We start from the raw sequence: 16,839 nt of genomic DNA, 5'->3' as shown, positions 1-16,839 counted from the left end.
GTGTGTAGAGGAGAAAGATGGAGTTTGTTCAGAGAGTAAGGAGAGCTTGGGCCATAGTTCTCAAATTCTCTCGGCTCCAGCTATACTACGGGAATGCCCGCTCACCGTCCAACAGCCTGCCCCAGGGGTGGGTGTGGGGCGGCTGCTGTTTCATGCCCAGTGTCCCACCTCTTCCTGCCTCCCTGCCTTTGGCCCCCCTCAGGCCCAGAAGAAGCCACAGGGAGGCACATACCAAGCTCGAAGCTGCTTTTATTGGGGAGGAGGGGGACTGAAGGGAGTCCTCCCAGATCTAGCGCAAGTGCTCCAAACTTAGGAAAGAAATACAATAAATAGGTGGTAAGTGGGGAGGGCTCTCTACACAGGGAGAAGGGGCTCCACTGGTCTCAACCCCTGGGCTTGTGCTGTGTGAGCTGGGGTGTGGGGTTCGATGCAAACTGGGGACCCGAGAGTGGATTTTTCAAGGTTCCAAAAAGTATCAGATCTGTCATCCTGCTTGGTCTCAGAAGTGTCTGGGTTGGGACCTAATGACTCATCTGAGGAAAGAAAAGGACTAAGGTGAGGCAGGTGCCCAGTGAGGGCTCCCCTGGGGCTCGTGGCAACCATCAGCCTAGAGCATGAAGTCAAGCCTCTGGGGCTGTATCCTGTGCCCAGGACCTGTCGCACTCCATTCTGGCCCAGGGCTGGGCCTGCGGGACTGTCCACCTAGCTTTGTCCCTCCCACCTGGGGAGCATCCCGCATTTCCTATGGGGGTCAGGGGCCCCGGGTGTCCTCACCCCCAGCATCCTTCTGACGGCATCTAACCGTGCCAGGACCCGTGGGGCCTCCTGTGGACACAGCATCTGCAGCTCCCCGGGTCTCAGGTGAAGCAGCTGGCTCCCTGTGAGGAACCTGAGGCTCTTCACAGTTCTGGGAACGAGAACGGGGAGCAGTCAGCGGCAGAGCGAAGGACCTGGGCCTGCGTATTTGGGGCTTGGTCTATTTTGGAGCACTGGATGAGAGGCTGTTTGGGCTTGGAGGCTGGGGTTGCAGGAGAATTCAGGGAATATGGTATCTGGAGGTGAAGAAGAAAGATTCACATGTTGGCTTAAACCTATTTCAGGACTCCAGGGTTTGACTCGAGAAATGCCCTGGAAGAGAATTTTGTGGTGGGAAGGGGTGGCTGGCAGCTGAAGTTCTTCCCGAGCTCCCGGGGATCCTGCTCTCTTCCCCAAGGCAGAGGCTTCTCATTTAGTGCTTTAGGCCAGGCATGGACACTCCCATTCTTCTGCTCTAACTCAGCAGGTGGGGGGCACTGCTGGTCTCTTCTGTACCCCATATGTTCTGTGTCTCTGGCTTTCCTTGGCTATTATTTGAGTCCTTTGAAGAGGTTCTCCTGACACACCCTCTGTGTCTAGGCACTTACGTGGTGGAGAAGTTCTCAGCCTGCAGCCAGGCTCTGACCTCCTCAGGCGTTGAGCTAAGTCGAAGCATTGGAGCCTAAAATCAGGGGAGCTGGGGGTCAGAGGCCATCTCATCTCATTTTTTTTTAAAGATTTTATTTATTTATTTGACAGAGACAGTGAGAGAGGGAACACAAGCAGGGTGAGCAGGAGAGGGAGAAGCAGGCTTCCCGCGGATCAGGGAGCCCCATGGGGGGCTCTATCCCAGGATGCTGAGACCATGACCTGAGCTGAAGGCAGACGCTTAATGACTGTGCCACCCAGGTGCCCTCATCTCATTTCTACCCACAGCCCCCATCATCCGAGCCCCTGCTCTGGGTTCCTGTCAAATCACTTATCTCACTCCATGGTTTGCTTCTTTGGTGGGGGCAAGGCTTATTCTCTGCTCTGGCCCCATGATAAACTTGGCATGTAGTAAGCCTGTGATAGTACCGATGAACTTGAACCAGGACTATCTCCTCCACTTGTCATTGAATCCTTCCTGCTCCCACCCCCGACTTATAGTTTCTGGATAGTCTAGGCTGGGTGGTACCCGAGAAGGTGACTGGTTCTGGCTCCTGGAGGCCCCCGACTGTAGGGGCTCTAGGATGTTGCTGGGAATGTAGCCGGTCTGTCCCTTCTCATTCTTCACCAGCCACCACCGCTTGCTCTGGTCCAGCACCTGCTGAGAGGCACTACCTCAGTCGCCTGAGCCTCTGTCCACACACCACACCCCAACAAGGCTTTCTTTCTTCCTGCCCTCCCCCACCCTTCTTCTTCCTATCTAGGCCACCCACCCCAGCAGCCACATACCTAGACCACCAACATCTGGCTGCCTATGAATCCCACCAACCACCACCTCCTTTCCTAGGCTCAAGCCAATGCCTCACCTCCAACACCTCTCCCTGGGCCACAGTCAGTTCCTGTGGGTTCCTGGCTTCAAACTCATATAGGACTTGCATTTTCAGGGCTGGCTTGACAGGTCTGGGGCTGGAGGGCGTGTGGTTGGGGTCCCCAGGCTGAAGGCCACCGTGTGTCTCCTCTTGAGCGAAGTGGGAGATGCTCCCTAACTCAGGGCTTTCCCCCCTCCCCCCGACCACACACAGAGTCAGGATGGCTGGAGAATGGAACCATTAGAGACTGAGTCCCTGTCCCAGCCCCAGATATCTCCTGCCTGGAGTCTAGTGGTGACTTCTCAGCTGCTTCAGGGTTTAATGGCAGGTCAGTGTAAGACAGGGCTTGAGGTGGGGTCTCCCACAGCTTGGAGGGGTCTGAAATGTCACTGATTTCTGAAGACTCTGCTAGCACTGGACCTTTCTATGTCTGAGTTCTCCTCTGAGTGCTTTATACCTGAGCTCTGGGAAATCAGAGGCATGTGCAGGTTGTATGATGAGAAGGATTGGAGTCTGAGAAGGTAAAACACTGCTTTTCACCTAAGTTGGGCAGGGGGGCAAGTGACCAGCTATAAGTGAGCCCAGAGGGTTTCTGAGTTGTAGAATCCATGGATCCACAGGGTCAGTCCTGCCCTTCCCTCCCCAGAATCATACTGTCCCTATTAAGCCCAGGGCATACCGGAGGGAGGTAGAGTTCTGGTATCCTGAGGGTGCCTGTAGGGGAAAAAAAAGAGCGAGCAGGAGCAGGGAGTCAGCCAGCATGATGGTCGGGAGCTGGGGTATCATACCACAGCCCTGCTCCCACACACCTGCCTCATATCCCCTCCCCTGCCTGGAGACCCTGTAGGTCCGGGTCCCTCTGCGAACCTACCTTCCACGTCATTGTCATGGTGCTGTGGTTTGGACTGAGAGGGCAGAAAGGAGCAAGAGAACAGGGCTTTGAGCAGGGCGATTTGCGAAGCTCCCCTTACCTGGCTGGAGGGTTCTGGAAGCTGCCAACCATCAGAGAATGTTGGTTGGTAGGGCGGGGGCTCAACGCCTGTCCAGTCGGCCCTGAGGAGAGAACAGAGCTCAGTCCAGTCTGTGCCAGGCTCTTGGATGTGGATAGGGAGGAGATGGCAGGACCCAGCCTCGGGATCTTCTAGGGAAGGGGGGACATGGCCTGTGAGCACAGATAAAAGGCCAGACACCCATACAGGGGCACATGGTGAAGCGCGCACACCTCCCACTGTGTGGGGCTCTGCAGCCCAGCCTCACCCGGCCTGTCAAGTGCAGATACATCCACTTATGTAAGAACAGGCTGGGTCCTTCAGTGAAAGGATAGGGGGTTTGGATCAAAAGGGTGGAACCACAGAGTGTCGCAGCTGGAAGACCCGCCTCACCCCGGTACCTCGAGCAGGACTTCTCAGACCTGTTTTTCATATCTTGGCAGCAGCTCTGTTTCCTTTGGCTACCTCGTGGGTGGAACTCCACCTCGAATTATAGAACCTGCTATGTTTGAGTCTAAGGTGGCGACTGCTCCTTGCTTCCCCGCCTTCCCTCCCCCTCCTGGCCCGCTGCACCGCCACTATTGGAAGAGGAATCTCTTCCAAGGACCTGTCCCTGGGGAAACCCCCGCTCACCTTGAGGAAACTCCCTCCCTCCCTCACCAGGCCAGAGGGGAGTATTCCTTCTGGAACGCCCCGGGGTTACTGCTCCTCTCCCACTGTATCTCATATGCTTCCCATATCTGTGTTTCTCACTCTCCGGAGCCCCTCTAGAGTGTTCCGAGTGCAGTGGGTAGTACATTGGAGGCAGCTAGTATCTACTAGTATCTACCCAACGGGCATGAATACACCATTCTTTTTCATTGGTTCCCTTCCTTTACCCTAAAAACATTCTCAAGTCTTCCCTTGACCCTGCTAATATTCCTTTCAGGCAGTCATTCTAGCACCTTCTCTTTTCTGAGGATGTGTCTATACACTCTGCCTACATTTTCTTACCTCCGGGTCTTTCCTTATTTTTTGCAACCTGATTTTTAGCTCTGCTATTACTCTATCAAAACTCATTCTTGGGGCACCTGGAGGCTTCCTTGGTTAAGTGTCTACCTTTGGCCCAGGTCATGATCCCAGGGTCCTGGGATCGAATCCCACAGAGTCCCACATCAGGCTCCCTGCTCAGCAGGGAATCTGCTTCTCCCTCTCTTTCTGCCCTTTCCCCCTGCTTGTGCTCTCTCTCTCTATTTCTCATGCTTTCTCTCAAATAAATAAAATCTTTAAAAAAAAAAAAAACCCACTTGTTCTTCAAAAGTCCCAGTAATCTCCCAGTTGCCAAATACAATGGCTTAGTAGGGTCTATATGCTTCTAGATCACCACAGCATTTAGTGCCATTTGTAACTTCTGGTCAATTTGCCTATAAGCAAGTCACCTAAATATAATTTGCCAAAACTCAACTCGTTTGAGGGTTTTTACGTCGTTTGGGTTAGTCTCTTTTCTGTATTGTCTTTCCATTCATTCATTCGTTGATTTTTGATTATTTGAAGAAACTGGAAAATATTTTAGGACACATCTGACTTCATTTTATATTTGAAATAATAAACAGGGACAGAGAAGAGAACAGAAATTACTGGGGACTGGGGAGAGGGAGGCATGGGTACAGAGTTTCTGTTTGGCATGATGAAAAAAGTTCTGGAAACAGCGGGGACTGTTACACAACACAGGGAACATAACCTAATGCTATTGAATTATATACTTTAAATGGCAAATCTTATCTTATGTATGTTCTCCCGCAATGAAACCAATAAACTACACTGAGTTTTAATTCATGTCTTTAGACAGATGGGGTGAAAATTCTTCTAACGAGGCTGCATAGGGAAGGGCTGCCCATCAGACAGAAGACTCACTAGCACAACTGGCTGATTTCCTGGTTGACTCCTCTCTTTCTTTCTAAAACCCTCTTCTCTCCTGCATTTCATGCCTCTCCTTTTTTGTTTCTCCTTTTAACTCTGGAATTTCTCTTGGCCTCCTTGATCCTTTCCCCGCTTTGCCACCTGCATGGGGAAGTGTCCCTTCCTTTGTCTCCCAGGGGCTGGGGTGAGCCTTGATGGTTTAAGTGAGTCCCTGGGGCTCCCTCTGGAGCCCTTGCCCCAAGGGGCTCCAGATGTCGCTTCCGTGCTCGCTGTTCTCAAACCCACAGTCCAGCCAGGACCTCTCTCCTGTGTTCGGGGGCCCCTCACTATCTGGGGAATGTTCCACCGAAGGTCCAGCTTGGCGCAACCCCGGCTGGTTCCACCTCCTGCCTGCTCCCCGAGGCCCTGGTCAGCGAGGCCTGACTGCGCTGTGGCCCATCTCAGGGCCACACCGCGCAGTGTAGCTCTTTCTCTCTCCCCACCCTGGCCCACTGGTTGCTAAGTCTTAGTTGATGTGGCATCGGGAGCTCTTCCACCAGCAAGCTTCCAAGTCCGGCTGGATTGAGACAAAGTTTTCACTTTGTCCTTGACCAAAATGAGAAAATATTTTAATAGCAAGCAGGCTGCCAACTCTGCTTTCTTGGGAAGAGTTGTTCTTTCTTCCTTCAGTGGTGTGGGTGATGGTGAGTGGCCGACTTTTCGTTTTTGCCTTTTTTTAACTGTTTGTACTTAGTCTAATAAAAAGTTGGGAACTCCATGCAGAGTCATCCCAAATTTGTTTTGCGTTATTTCTGACGTGTGACAACGTAGAGCCTGCCATCTCCAATGTCCTGCCCAATGCCCCCATGCCTAGGCCTTGTCCTTACTCACCGGCTGGTGGTCCAGGCCACACCCAGCCTCTTCCAGAAGTCAGTCTCAGCCGGGCTGAGGCAGGACTGCAGCAGGTCTATGGCTTTGGGGGTGAGGAGCGGGGAGATCACTTGGGCTGCTAGGCCAGGCTCAGGGCAATGGGCCAGGATCTAGGGGAGGGATGGAAGGTGTCAGGAAGCTGAGGCTCTCCCAGGGCCAGACAGGAGGGGGAAGGGGCCCGCAATTCTGGGCTTCCCACTCTTGTAACCCCATACTGCCTCAGGCCTCCAGCTCCTTTCCTGTCTCCCTTGATCCCTGGTGTCCTCGCACTGACCCAAGCCCATCTTGCCTGTTGAGGGGTTCTGTACACAGCAGGGGTGGTGTCTTGGAGTCAATGAGGAGGCCGTATTGTGGGGAGCAAGGTGCAGGCCCCACAACCTCCCTCTGCCCCCTGCCTTCTGCCCTGGCCTCTGCTCTGTCTTAACCTCAGCCTGGCCTTCTTCGTCACCCTATGGTCCCCAAACTCACAGAGTCTAGAAGTTGGAAGAGGATGTGCACGAATTCAGGGGCGTTCCCCTCCTGCAGCCAGGTGGCCAGCTTCCCCTGGGGACACAGCACATTATGGGCTACTACCCTTCATCCTTCCCTACCTTCCCCAGGAGCCCAGGACCCTGTAACTGTTCAGGGGTTTGGGGGGGAGCCTGGCACTCTCCAAATGTCCCAAGAGGAGGAGGGGAGGTTCCCAGGGGAGAAGCTAGAGAGGGAAAGGACTTGGGGTGTCTCCAAGACCAGAGAGGAGGTGGTTGCTGGGGTGGGATGAGGGGAGGGCTGTGGACTTGCAAAGAGTCACATACTAGGAGGTTGAAGCTGTACTTGATCTTCTGGAAGCAATCTGTGTACTGGGCCTGTGTCATCACTACAGGGGAAGGCAAAGGTGGTGGGCTGTAGATCATCCCAAAACCACGCCCCCACCTCCCTCCCCTCCCCTGCAGCCCTCAGCACTCACCCCACTGATTCTTGCCCTTTTTCTTCCCCAGTCTCTTCTTCTTATGACTGTTCATTCCCTGGGCCTCCTTCAGCTTTCCCGTAAACAGCTCGATGTCCCTAAGGATGTGGCTTAGTATCTCCTGGACCCCAAACAACCATGCCCTTGAGTGGCCAGTTGGGCCCACCCTGCGACTCCCCTAACCTTGCCCCCGACCCTCTCCCACCTCCAACCAGAGTCTCAGGCCCAGCCAAGGGTCTGTTCAAGCCTCCCTGTTCCTCCTCAATCCCAGGCCTGCTGTGGCCATCCCGGGCCCAGGCCCATAGAGCCTCAGCCAGCTCAAGACCACCCCCAGTTACCTCATCCCTCTCCAGATTCTCGGGGGATGGAGGCCGCAGCGGAGGAGGCAGAGTGATGGTGCCTGGTTCTCGGACACTGGAATTGCGTGCCAGGGGCCTTGGGGATGGTGGCGTGCCTGCAATGGAAGGGGACCATGGCCCAGAACGTTTTTGATCTTTGATCCAAACCTTTCCATCTGCCCTCATGCCCCACACTTACTGCACCCTGCGGTCATCCAGTAGGGCTGTTCTGGAGGGGACCCCTGCTCCAGTGGGGGTGCCTGCTCCTTGGGGAATGACCTTTCCAGAGGAGGCCCCCTCCATCTATCTTGGCTGGGGCGATGGGCTCCAGATGGGGGTCTGCTGAGCACAGGATGGGAACACAGCTTAGATGGGGTTCTTGGGACAGAGGCTCTGCCCTAGGATCAAGGGCAGCACCACCCTCTCCAGGAGAGCCACCTGCTCTGCTCCCTGGTCTCCATCTGGACTCACCCTACCTCACCTGCCTGCCCTGTGGGCCATCTCGGTCCCATGTCAGTCTCCCGGCACATCTCCAGGGTTCCTTGGGCCGAGTCCCAGCTCCTCCCCCGTGCCCATCTGCACCCTAGCCCCAGACTGGTCCCGCTCCAGTTCCAAGCCCAGGTCAGTGGAGCCACAGGCTCCTAGGATTTCCCAGAATTAGGGCCAGGGCCTGACCTACCCAGGCCCAGGCTCTGAGGTCCTGCAGGTGGGCAGGGGGCACAGACCGCCTACCTTTGCTGTTGCTCCTCCTCCAGGGCCCTCTGCAGGCTGGTCCTTAGTTGCTCTGCCTGGAGGAAGTGGCAATCAGGCAGGCTGTATGTGTGTCGGCAGTGGGAGGTTTTCAGGGGGACCCTGTACCCACTTCCTCCCCAACCCCGCCCCTGGTCCCTCACCCCCACTTCCTGGCACTGGAAGAGCAGAGTGCTGGTGGCTGGCAGGCCCGACTCCTGCACCGTGATGGACAGGATGGAGTTGTAGGAGCAGGTGTTGAGTGCCGTGTCCATGGCCTGGATGCTGTCCAAGCGGTAAGAGTCCAGCTCCTCCTGGGCCAGACAGAGAGTTCGGCCGTGACGTCACTGAGCACTGGGGTGGCTACTGGGAACTCCTAACCTGGGCTGCCCCAGATCTCCCTGTGGCCCGGGGCAGGGTGTTGTCTTCCCTGACCCTGATGCTTCTGTCCCCCAAGCCTCCCTAGGCCTGGGTGTGTACTGTATATGGGGACAGGTAGCTGCTGCTTGGGACACAGAAGTGGTAGAGTCCATGCCCCATGCTGGCTTCTCCAAAACCCATGTGTGCTGTGACCCACTGCCGAGTCTGGTGGGGTGGGGGGTGCTGACCTTTGTCTCAATGTCCAGCAGCTGGAGCCAGCCATCTCTGACCTGCAGGAGCAAGTCTTGGCTCCACACCCGGCCCTGGGCATCCATCTCCTGCAGCTTCCTCAGGGCATCTCTGGGGTCCTGGACTTTATGTGTCCCCAGCTTACATGTCATCAGGTGCTGAGGGGAAAGGAGGTTTGGAGGGCGCGCAGGTGGTGGTGGGCAAGGCTGGGGGAAAGGCAGCAGAGGATGTGTTCCTGGCCTCCTTGTCGGGGAGGTCCCAGGCCATCCCCATAGAGAAGCCTTCAAGGGCCGATGGGAGACCAGGAGCAGCTGGGCTAGGATAGGGCCCCCGGAGTCAGGGTCAGATGAGCTGTGCCAGAGCCTTCAGGACTCTGGAGGAAGGATGTCATGAAGGATGTTATGGCCTTTACCAGCCCAGGCCAGCAGAGGGGGCTGTTTGGTGGCAGATGTGGTCTCTAATAACTCAACAAAAAAAGTCTGAACTCCTCTGGGCTGGATATAGGACCCTCAGATTCTGTCTCTGGCTTTCTTTGCTGCCTTTGGGAATCCACCATCCCAGCCTGGTCCTTCCCCTCACTGCCCGAGCATTTCCTGCCTCCCTGCCTTGGCTCACTCTCTTCCCCATGCCCAGAAGGTTTTTCCCACTTCTGCTAGTCTAGCCCTTTCCCGTCTCCCAGGAAGATCAAGAGCTCCCCCTCTGAGTTTTGCCTGATGAAGGCCATGGTCATCTCGGTCTCACTCAGAGCCTTGCCCCGTGCGAATCCTATCATCCTGGTAGGTGTTCGCTGTTACTCTCCTTCCTCGAGGAGACCCCTCCCTTCTCCCGTCCAAATGCCACCTTCAAAAGCCGCAGTCCTACCCCTTGTCCTCTCCTCCAGGCTCTTGCTGGGGGGCCACCATTACCTCCTGCTCCTGATGCCCCGCTCTGCTCTCTGCCCAGCCCTCAGCGCCTCTCTGGGTATTCATGCTGCCTACATGTTCTGGGATGCCTACACGACCTCATGCACATCTGGGACACAGCTCCTCTTGCTCCCACCTGCCAGGTCTCATGGACCCAGTTCCCAGTGAGGCCCAGGACTCCACCTGGCTGAGGGGTGGGGAGCCCCGCCCCTGCTGCCCTGCAAGCCTCCAGACCACTGCCCCTGTGTCCCTCCCTGCTTCTTCCCCCTGAGAGCCTAAATCTGCTGTCTGCCCCCAGTGTGTCAGCCTGATGAGGTGTCTGCTCGTCCCCCCAACAGCCTTCCAGCCTGCGCTTGCCCTGTGGCGTCTGCAGCCCATCAGGCCACCAGATCTCACAGTGCCCATGCCGTCTGCCTGCACAAGCAGGGCTGGAGCCTTCCTTTCAGCCCCCAAGTAGCGCACGCCTGCCCTGGGGGCTCTAGCCCAGACCTCTCCCTGCTGAGACAGGGATCTGCTGGAGTCCTTGCAGGGACCGCTGTCCTCCCACAGGCTGTCCTCCTGCCGCCGTGCTGGGTCCTGGGCAAAGAACACTGGCCCAGGGTTACTCACCTCTACCCTGTGCTGCAGACAGGTGGGCTCAGAGGAGATGGCCTGCAGGTAGTCCTTCCGCTGCACTGCAGGGGAGTGAAGCAAGGGGATGGAGGGCAAGGAACCCAAGGGGTGGGGTGGGGGGGTGGTCAGTGACGGGGGTGGGGGGTGGGATGGGGTGGCGGGGAGACCCCTGAGGGTGGGGGTTCCAGGATGGAAGGAGAGAGCAGACCAGAGGGGGCGCTTACGGTAAATGGCTCTGCTGCTGGGCCGGGACATGCTGGCACAGTGAGAGGACTTCCAGAATCTACACTGAACCACAGAGACAGCCATCAGGGCTGGGGAGGAAAACACAAGGGCAGAACCGGGCAGGAGACACGCTCTTGCAGCTCGTCCCTCGCTCAGGCCTGGGGCCTCCAGGACCAGATCCAAAACTTCTGGCTCCAGGGGCCTTTCTGGAACCATCTGCAGCCTTGAGTTCCTCCAAGGAGCCCCATCTCGCCTGGGCCGGGGAGGCTCAAGGCAGGCTCCTGACCTCCCATTTTTTTGGTCACTAAGGCTCCTTCCCTTGGGCTCGAGAAGGCTGTGTAGACAGGCACCTGGGAACATACCCTGTCTTGGGCCTGAATGTGAGAGATGCCAGGTCCATGGGCTGCACCTAGCTTCTGGAGGAAAGGCGGCAGGTACAGCAGCCTTCCTTGCCAAAACAAGCCTCTTGTCCAAGCCTGTTTCGGTTCTGCAAATCCGGAAGAGGTCGATGTTGCCTCTTAAGCTGCGGTCGAACTTAGGAGGGGTGTGTTGTGTGTGTCTATCTGTTTGCACACTTTAATCACGGGGCTCTGTAGGATTTGTCAATGATCTGCACCTCCCTGAATGTCTTAGATAATCAAGACTCCTGTCTCCTCACCTTTCCATACTCTGAACCCTCTGCCCAGAGCCTCTCCCTACCCAGCCCTTGAAATCCAGCTCAAGGATCACCTCCTCCGTGAAGCCCCTCCTTGACCACCACTCTCCCCTGCCCAGAGTGCCCTCCCGATGCCACGGCCAACCTTGTATGTTTCTCACAAAGATAGCCACTCTGGTTAGCGTGCGAACCTGGGGCTGCACCCCTTACAAACACTGTATTTCACTTTCACTCCCATCGCTTGGACTTCTTTGGCTCTACGCACTGTTCTATGGACTTCACCCTCATCAACTCACTTAGTCCTCAAAACCCCCTCACCCGGAGGGTGCTGTTATCGTTCCATTTACCCGATGGGGACTCTGAGGCTCAAAGAAGGTAACAGGCTTGAGGTCACGAGCGAGTATTTCCTGGAGAATGAGCCTAGCCCAGTCTGGCTGCACACTCCAGGCTTTAACTGTGTAGATATATCTCTGCCACAGGGCTGTGACCTGCAGAGGACAGACTTGTCTTGCCATGGCTGTCTCCCCAGTGCCTTCCCAACATGGGGCGGGCGGGGGGGGTTGTCTAGAATACACACAGGTTGAAAAGCAATGGAGGTAAGTATAGTGCGTGTGCATGCGTGGGTGGGGGGGAGTGAACTGAGCATGTGGGTCAAGGGTAAGTGTCACTGGGATGACATGTGTATGCATCATGAATAGGGTATCAAGTCTGTGGGCACGATGCATCTCCATGGTGTGTCTGGGTTATACAGAAACCCTGAAATATCCCGGGCAAAGTATAAGAGAGCAGCCCACACCTGTTTATTAGGACTGTTATGAAAATAACAGAGGTTCTGATAAGATGACTCAGGGATGGGGAAATCAGTTGCTAGGAAACGACTGAGGGATTGTGGAGGAGGTGGCTAGCTCTGTTTTCCTTGATTGGGAGCACCCAGTCCCCTTGGAGGGGACAGGGCTGCCGGAAGCCTGCTCTTCCCCATTCTACCCCCCAGGGTGCAACACTTCCTGCTTCTAGGTCCGGAAGAGAAAGAAGAGAAAATGAGCTCTGCCTTGGTCAGCCCTACTCCCCTCCCCCCATGCCAGTATGTGGGTCTGTGTGCGCAGGTCTCCCGGAACTGTCTGAAGCTCAGAATCGCAGACGACAGAAGAGGGGAGGCAGCTGGTTTTGGCCTGCTTTCCCCTTGGGGGAGGAGGGCTGTGGCCACCTAGTTGCCCCCATGTATCCCCTGAACTTAGGGGCTTGGTTCAGGGAGGGCGTGTCTGCATCACAGACCCTGGGAGAAGAAGACCAGAGATGCTTCTGGAATTCAGGCTTCTCCTGCCCTGCTTCCGAGCCAGCTAACCAGCCTGAGTCCCAAGCCTTTCTTGGGCTTGCTCTTCCTGGCAGCATCTGGGAACGGGCTGGAGACCTCAGCGGGGAAGACGTGGACTTGTTCCCACCACCCAGGATCGTCTGCGGCTGAGCAGCAACCCCTGCCCCCTATCCTCCTGAAGGCCAGGTCTTACCTGTGTCCTGGTGAGGTTTGTCTCCCCCGCAGGGGCTGCCGTTTGAGCCGGTGGTGGGAGCACAGCGGCTTCTCTGCCAGCAGCCACAGACAGAGGCCCTGTGACCGGCTGGCACTGGCTGAGCCAGCAGGCCTTATGGTGATGACGCCATGAGGCAGCCACACCTGTGCTCTTTGGACTCCGGTGGGTGTGGTGGCTTCGTAGGCCAGCACCCACTCCACACGGAAGCCGGGACCTATGGCAGTGCCAAGCTTAGCCAGGGTCCCCCCAGGCCCAGCCTCCTCCTCTGCTCTCCCCCAGTGTTTGGGTGTGGACTTCTCTTCCTCTGCCTTTTGGGTTCCTCTGCTGAGGGCCCCAGTCTACCTCAGGCACAGGGCTGGGGCTAGAAGGAGAGGGCCCCTTGGCCAGGGAGGCCTGGCTTCTGTGGTCAGGGGACAGGTGGTTAGAGGTGGCCCCCTAGGGTTTGGGGCACCTGTGCCCATGGAGGTGCGGGTGCCACGTGCATGGATGCATGATTGCGCATGCTCAGTGGTGCCCGTGAGTGGGACAGGGATCTTGGAAGAGCTGATGGGGACCGGGGGGGGGGGTCACCAGGGGGTATTACAAGGAGGGCTGAGACTCTCCCGGCAGTGCTACCTCATTCTGTCCTTTATTCTGTCTCCTCCCACCAGCAAGGAGCGCCCCCTCACGGTCCTTGCTCTTCCACTCACTTCTCACACCCCGCCCAGCCAACACTGCCCTGGATGGTCTGGAGTCCAGGGGTTAGATCCTGGCCAGGGCCTTTCCCACCTGCAAGAGTCCATCAGGCACCTGCTTTAGGGGCCCTGGGCCAGCCCCTAGCCATGGCCTCATGGGAACTGGCCCTCCAGGCCTCCCTGGGGCTCAGCCTGTTGGTCTTCCAGCTTCTTCCTGGATAGGACAGCCTGTCACCCTGCCTCCTCCAGTCCCAGCCCCAGCTTCATCAAGGCCATAGCCACATTCCACCTCCAGCGCAGGCCCCAGTGCCCAGCTAAGTCTATGCTTCTGCCCCGCTCAGGATGAGCCTGCCCTTCGCATACTCCTCCCCTGATGTCAGTACAAGGACAGGAGGCTCTCGCCCAGAGGACTGTGGGTAGGGGAAGGGGAAAGGCCCACCGCAGATATAAACGTGAATCTTAGGTCAGAGAGACAAGAAGCACCACCTGGCACTGTGGGCTCTTGCTCTCCACAGTGCCCTGTGGGGTGGGGGGGGGGGGGGCTTGGGAACAGTGTGGGCTTCCCCAGACAGGAGCCCTTTGCGGCCTGGGTGGGGCTGGCCCCAGGCCTTTGTGTCAAGCACTGAGGACATCTGCCCGAGGGGAGCCCTCCAGGGAAGAGGGGACTTAGGAGGGACAGAGAGGCCAGACCATCCGCCCCGGGAATGTGGGGGCCATTACTGGTGCTTTTGCACAAAGAAAACTCCAGGTACCAAAGTATTTCTTTAGTGAAGTCATCCTAGCTGGAACTCAAAGGACATCTCCTTGAACTATGAGGCCAGGAGGGTTTGGATCTCATTCACTCACTCACTCACTCACTCACTCACTCCCCAGCTCTATATGGGGGGCTTCCCATTGGCCGGGCCCCTAGCTAGATGCTAGGAGACATCTTGGGACTCAGCCCGAGTTCAGTGTCTCCCTCTAAACAACCCAGCCTCACCACTCATGTACCCAGCCCCGTGGAGGCACCGATACCCAGCCAAGCGTCCAAGCAAGGATGTCCCTGGTCTGCTGCCTCCCTGGAAGGCCCTGCCACTCATTGGTTCTCAGGGCCTAGAGAGAGGCTGCCACCGAGTGGGGGGTAGGGATAGACCCAGGCACATAGGCTTTAGGCTGAAGAGGCCAAGGAGTACCCCTTCCAGGCGACCCCAGCCTGGGCCTCTCAGAAACTCCAGAGTGGGCCCTGCTCAGTGCCAGAGAACTCTGCTTGCATGAGGGGCCATCAGGGAGAGAGGACAGACTCTGGGATTTGGGGACAGAGGCCTGCTTGTGGCTGAAAGTCACAGAGAGCCTGAGGCTCATGGAAGCAGAAGCCGGGAAAGGTCCTGCCAGAGCTCTTGCTAGCCCACTCCATGGGTGATGTCGGATAGGGAACTGGAGCCTGAATCGTGGCCATGGCCAGGAACTGATGCTTAGGTCCTGGGGCTTCGAAACAGACCCCATCTCTGCCACCGCTGCCTCCAGACCCAGCACCTGGGGGCAAGTGGCTTCTAGGAGCCAGGCAGAGGAGTCCACGAGAGACATCGCGCCTGCCATTTGGAGCTTTCATTCCAGAGGTAGAAGAAATGAGCAGATACAAGGTAATCAAAGCTCTGATAAGCGACAAGAAGGAAGCCAGCCGGGGTGACGTGATTGAAGGCATGGGTGTGGGAGGATACTTTGGATGCCTATAATCAGAGAAAACATCTCTGAGGAGGGGAACTTCGAGCTGAGATAAAGTGTTTGAGAGGAGACTGTGTTGTGAAGTACCCATGGAAGGAGGGCAATGAGACAAAGATTTGGCAGCTGGAAAGGCCGCTGGGAGACTGGAACTGAATGGGTGCCAGGAGAGGCGTGCCACCGTGGTCTGCATTGGGGCAGGCGGGGGTAGGCCGTAGTCAGAGTGCCCCAGGCTCTGCAGGCTGGGAGTCTGGCTTTTATTTCAAAGCCAGTTGGAAGACGCTGAGGGCTTTTGAGTGGAAGAGTGGTGTAGTCTGATTTGTGTTTTAGGAGAATAGGCTGCAGTGGGGGTGTGGGCCCAGTGAGACCGATGGGCAGCTCTAAAGCCATGGGGAGGAGGCAGAGGCCGGTGAGCATGTAGGTGAACTGTCTGGGGAGCACTGTGGTGGTGGAGAGGGGCCCTCTGGGGGAGGGACTCGGAGTGTGGACAACCAGGCAGGTTATGGTGACCCTCGGTGAGGTGGGGAGGACCAGACAAGAAGGAGCAACCGCAAAGGAGGGAAGAGGTTCAGTTCTGTTCCTGGTGGCTACAGTGTGAAAGGCTTCTGCAGATTCGGAGTGGAAGCATCGAGAAGGCAGGAGGAACTTGGAATCAGAAGCTGAGTGCGGTGGAATGACCCTGAGGCAGCCATTCAAGACCGTGGCGCAAGACTGTTCAGCCGTGTTGGGGGGAAGTTCATGGCGGAACGGAAAGAGGACAAGAGCAGGGCAGCGGAGTGGTGGGTCCCTGGCAGTTGCACAGAAATCCCAAAGAAGCCCGAGGGGGAGGAGGCCACTTGGGGAGAAGATGTGAATGGAAGGCAGTGGCCTCAGGCTGAGCACTGGCATGCCACCTTAGGGGCCACCTTACGGTTTGGAAGGTGAATAAGAACCCACCAAGGAGACTGAGGAGCAGCCCATAAGCCCTGAGGGGAGCGAGGAAGGGAGAGTATTTCGAGAAGGAAAGAGTGGACACCTGGGTGAGGTGGGACTGAGAGGTGGGGAAAAGCGCTGAGAGAGAAGAATCTGTGTCCTTGTGCACATGGAGGCCACGGGTGGGCCTGAGGAGGGCAGTTTCCCGGAGCCATAGGGGACCAGGGCTGGCTGGAGAGGGTTCGTGTAGGTGGCTCAAAGATGCTCTGCTGGGAATGGGATGGTGGGCTCAGGGAATGACATGTGGAAACTTGTCCAGACGTGTTTAAGAGGGCAGATACCGTGGCATACTTGCTGCTGGGAGAAGCTACTGGTGCCAGACCAGAGACACCAAAGGACCGGAGACTTTAGGAAGCTGTGGGAGAATGGGGTCGAGTGTAGATGGAGGGGCTGGTGTCACTGGGGGAACAGGGGTTCACAGTCTGGGGAGACTCTGCTGTGCTCCCCCACTCCCCATTCAGGCAGAGGAAGGCAAGGGGGCTGGAGCAGAGGGAGGCTGGGGGAGTGGGTGACTTGAGGGCATGTAGTCCATCCTCTGGGGTCAGTGTGGTGTCACAGCCTTGAAATTTCCAGACAGAAGGCCAGACCCCAGGTGCCCCTGGAAACTGTCCCCTCCAGGGACTGGGAGACCAGGGTTGGAATCTCAGACCCAGCCCCCTTTGCCTAGCTTGCCCTCAATCCCTCCATCTCCCACAGTCCCAAACCCAAAGCCCATGTTCAGGCCTTATTTCTCCTACCTTCCCCTAAATATTCCTGACAGCAGGATGTCATTCTAGGGGTTTCTTAGGGCCCCTCTCCCTGCTTCCACTTGGTTCCATATCTCTCCAGACTTGAATCCACTGGG

At 56.8% G+C, this 16,839-nt stretch overlaps 1 protein-coding gene across 3 annotated transcripts; it reads right to left on the bottom strand.

Moving 5' to 3' along the window:
* Positions 1-231: 231 nt before the first annotated feature.
* On the bottom strand, positions 232-12,783 carry EPS8L3 (EPS8 like 3). 3 transcript variants are annotated; one of them, XM_047728337.1, is made up of 19 exons: positions 12,631-12,783; positions 10,470-10,533; positions 10,243-10,307; positions 8,731-8,889; positions 8,287-8,436; positions 8,126-8,181; positions 7,593-7,735; positions 7,394-7,509; positions 7,056-7,176; positions 6,904-6,965; positions 6,578-6,652; positions 6,071-6,219; positions 3,284-3,365; positions 2,992-3,026; positions 2,310-2,505; positions 1,973-2,101; positions 1,404-1,477; positions 775-907; positions 232-533 (listed from the first exon to the last, which is right to left on the bottom strand). In XM_047728337.1, exons 2-19 carry the CDS (start codon positions 10,498-10,500, stop codon positions 522-524), a joined length of 1,788 nt encoding a protein of 595 aa, XP_047584293.1. In that variant the 5' UTR covers positions 10,501-10,533; positions 12,631-12,783; the 3' UTR covers positions 232-521. The 3 variants fall into 3 exon arrangements, with proteins under 3 accessions (XP_047584293.1, XP_047584294.1, XP_047584292.1); XM_047728338.1 differs by having other exon boundaries at positions 10,470-10,528; positions 12,631-12,770; XM_047728336.1 differs by lacking the exon at positions 12,631-12,783 and having other exon boundaries at positions 7,593-7,732; positions 10,470-10,551.
* Positions 12,784-16,839: the final 4,056 nt, after the last annotated feature.

This window comes from Lutra lutra, chromosome 4, assembly GCF_902655055.1.
Source record: "Lutra lutra chromosome 4, mLutLut1.2, whole genome shotgun sequence".
Taxonomy (NCBI): domain Eukaryota; kingdom Metazoa; phylum Chordata; class Mammalia; order Carnivora; family Mustelidae; genus Lutra; species Lutra lutra.
Note: the sequence above shows the minus strand (reverse complement) of the source record. Positions and strands in the feature narration are given on the sequence as shown.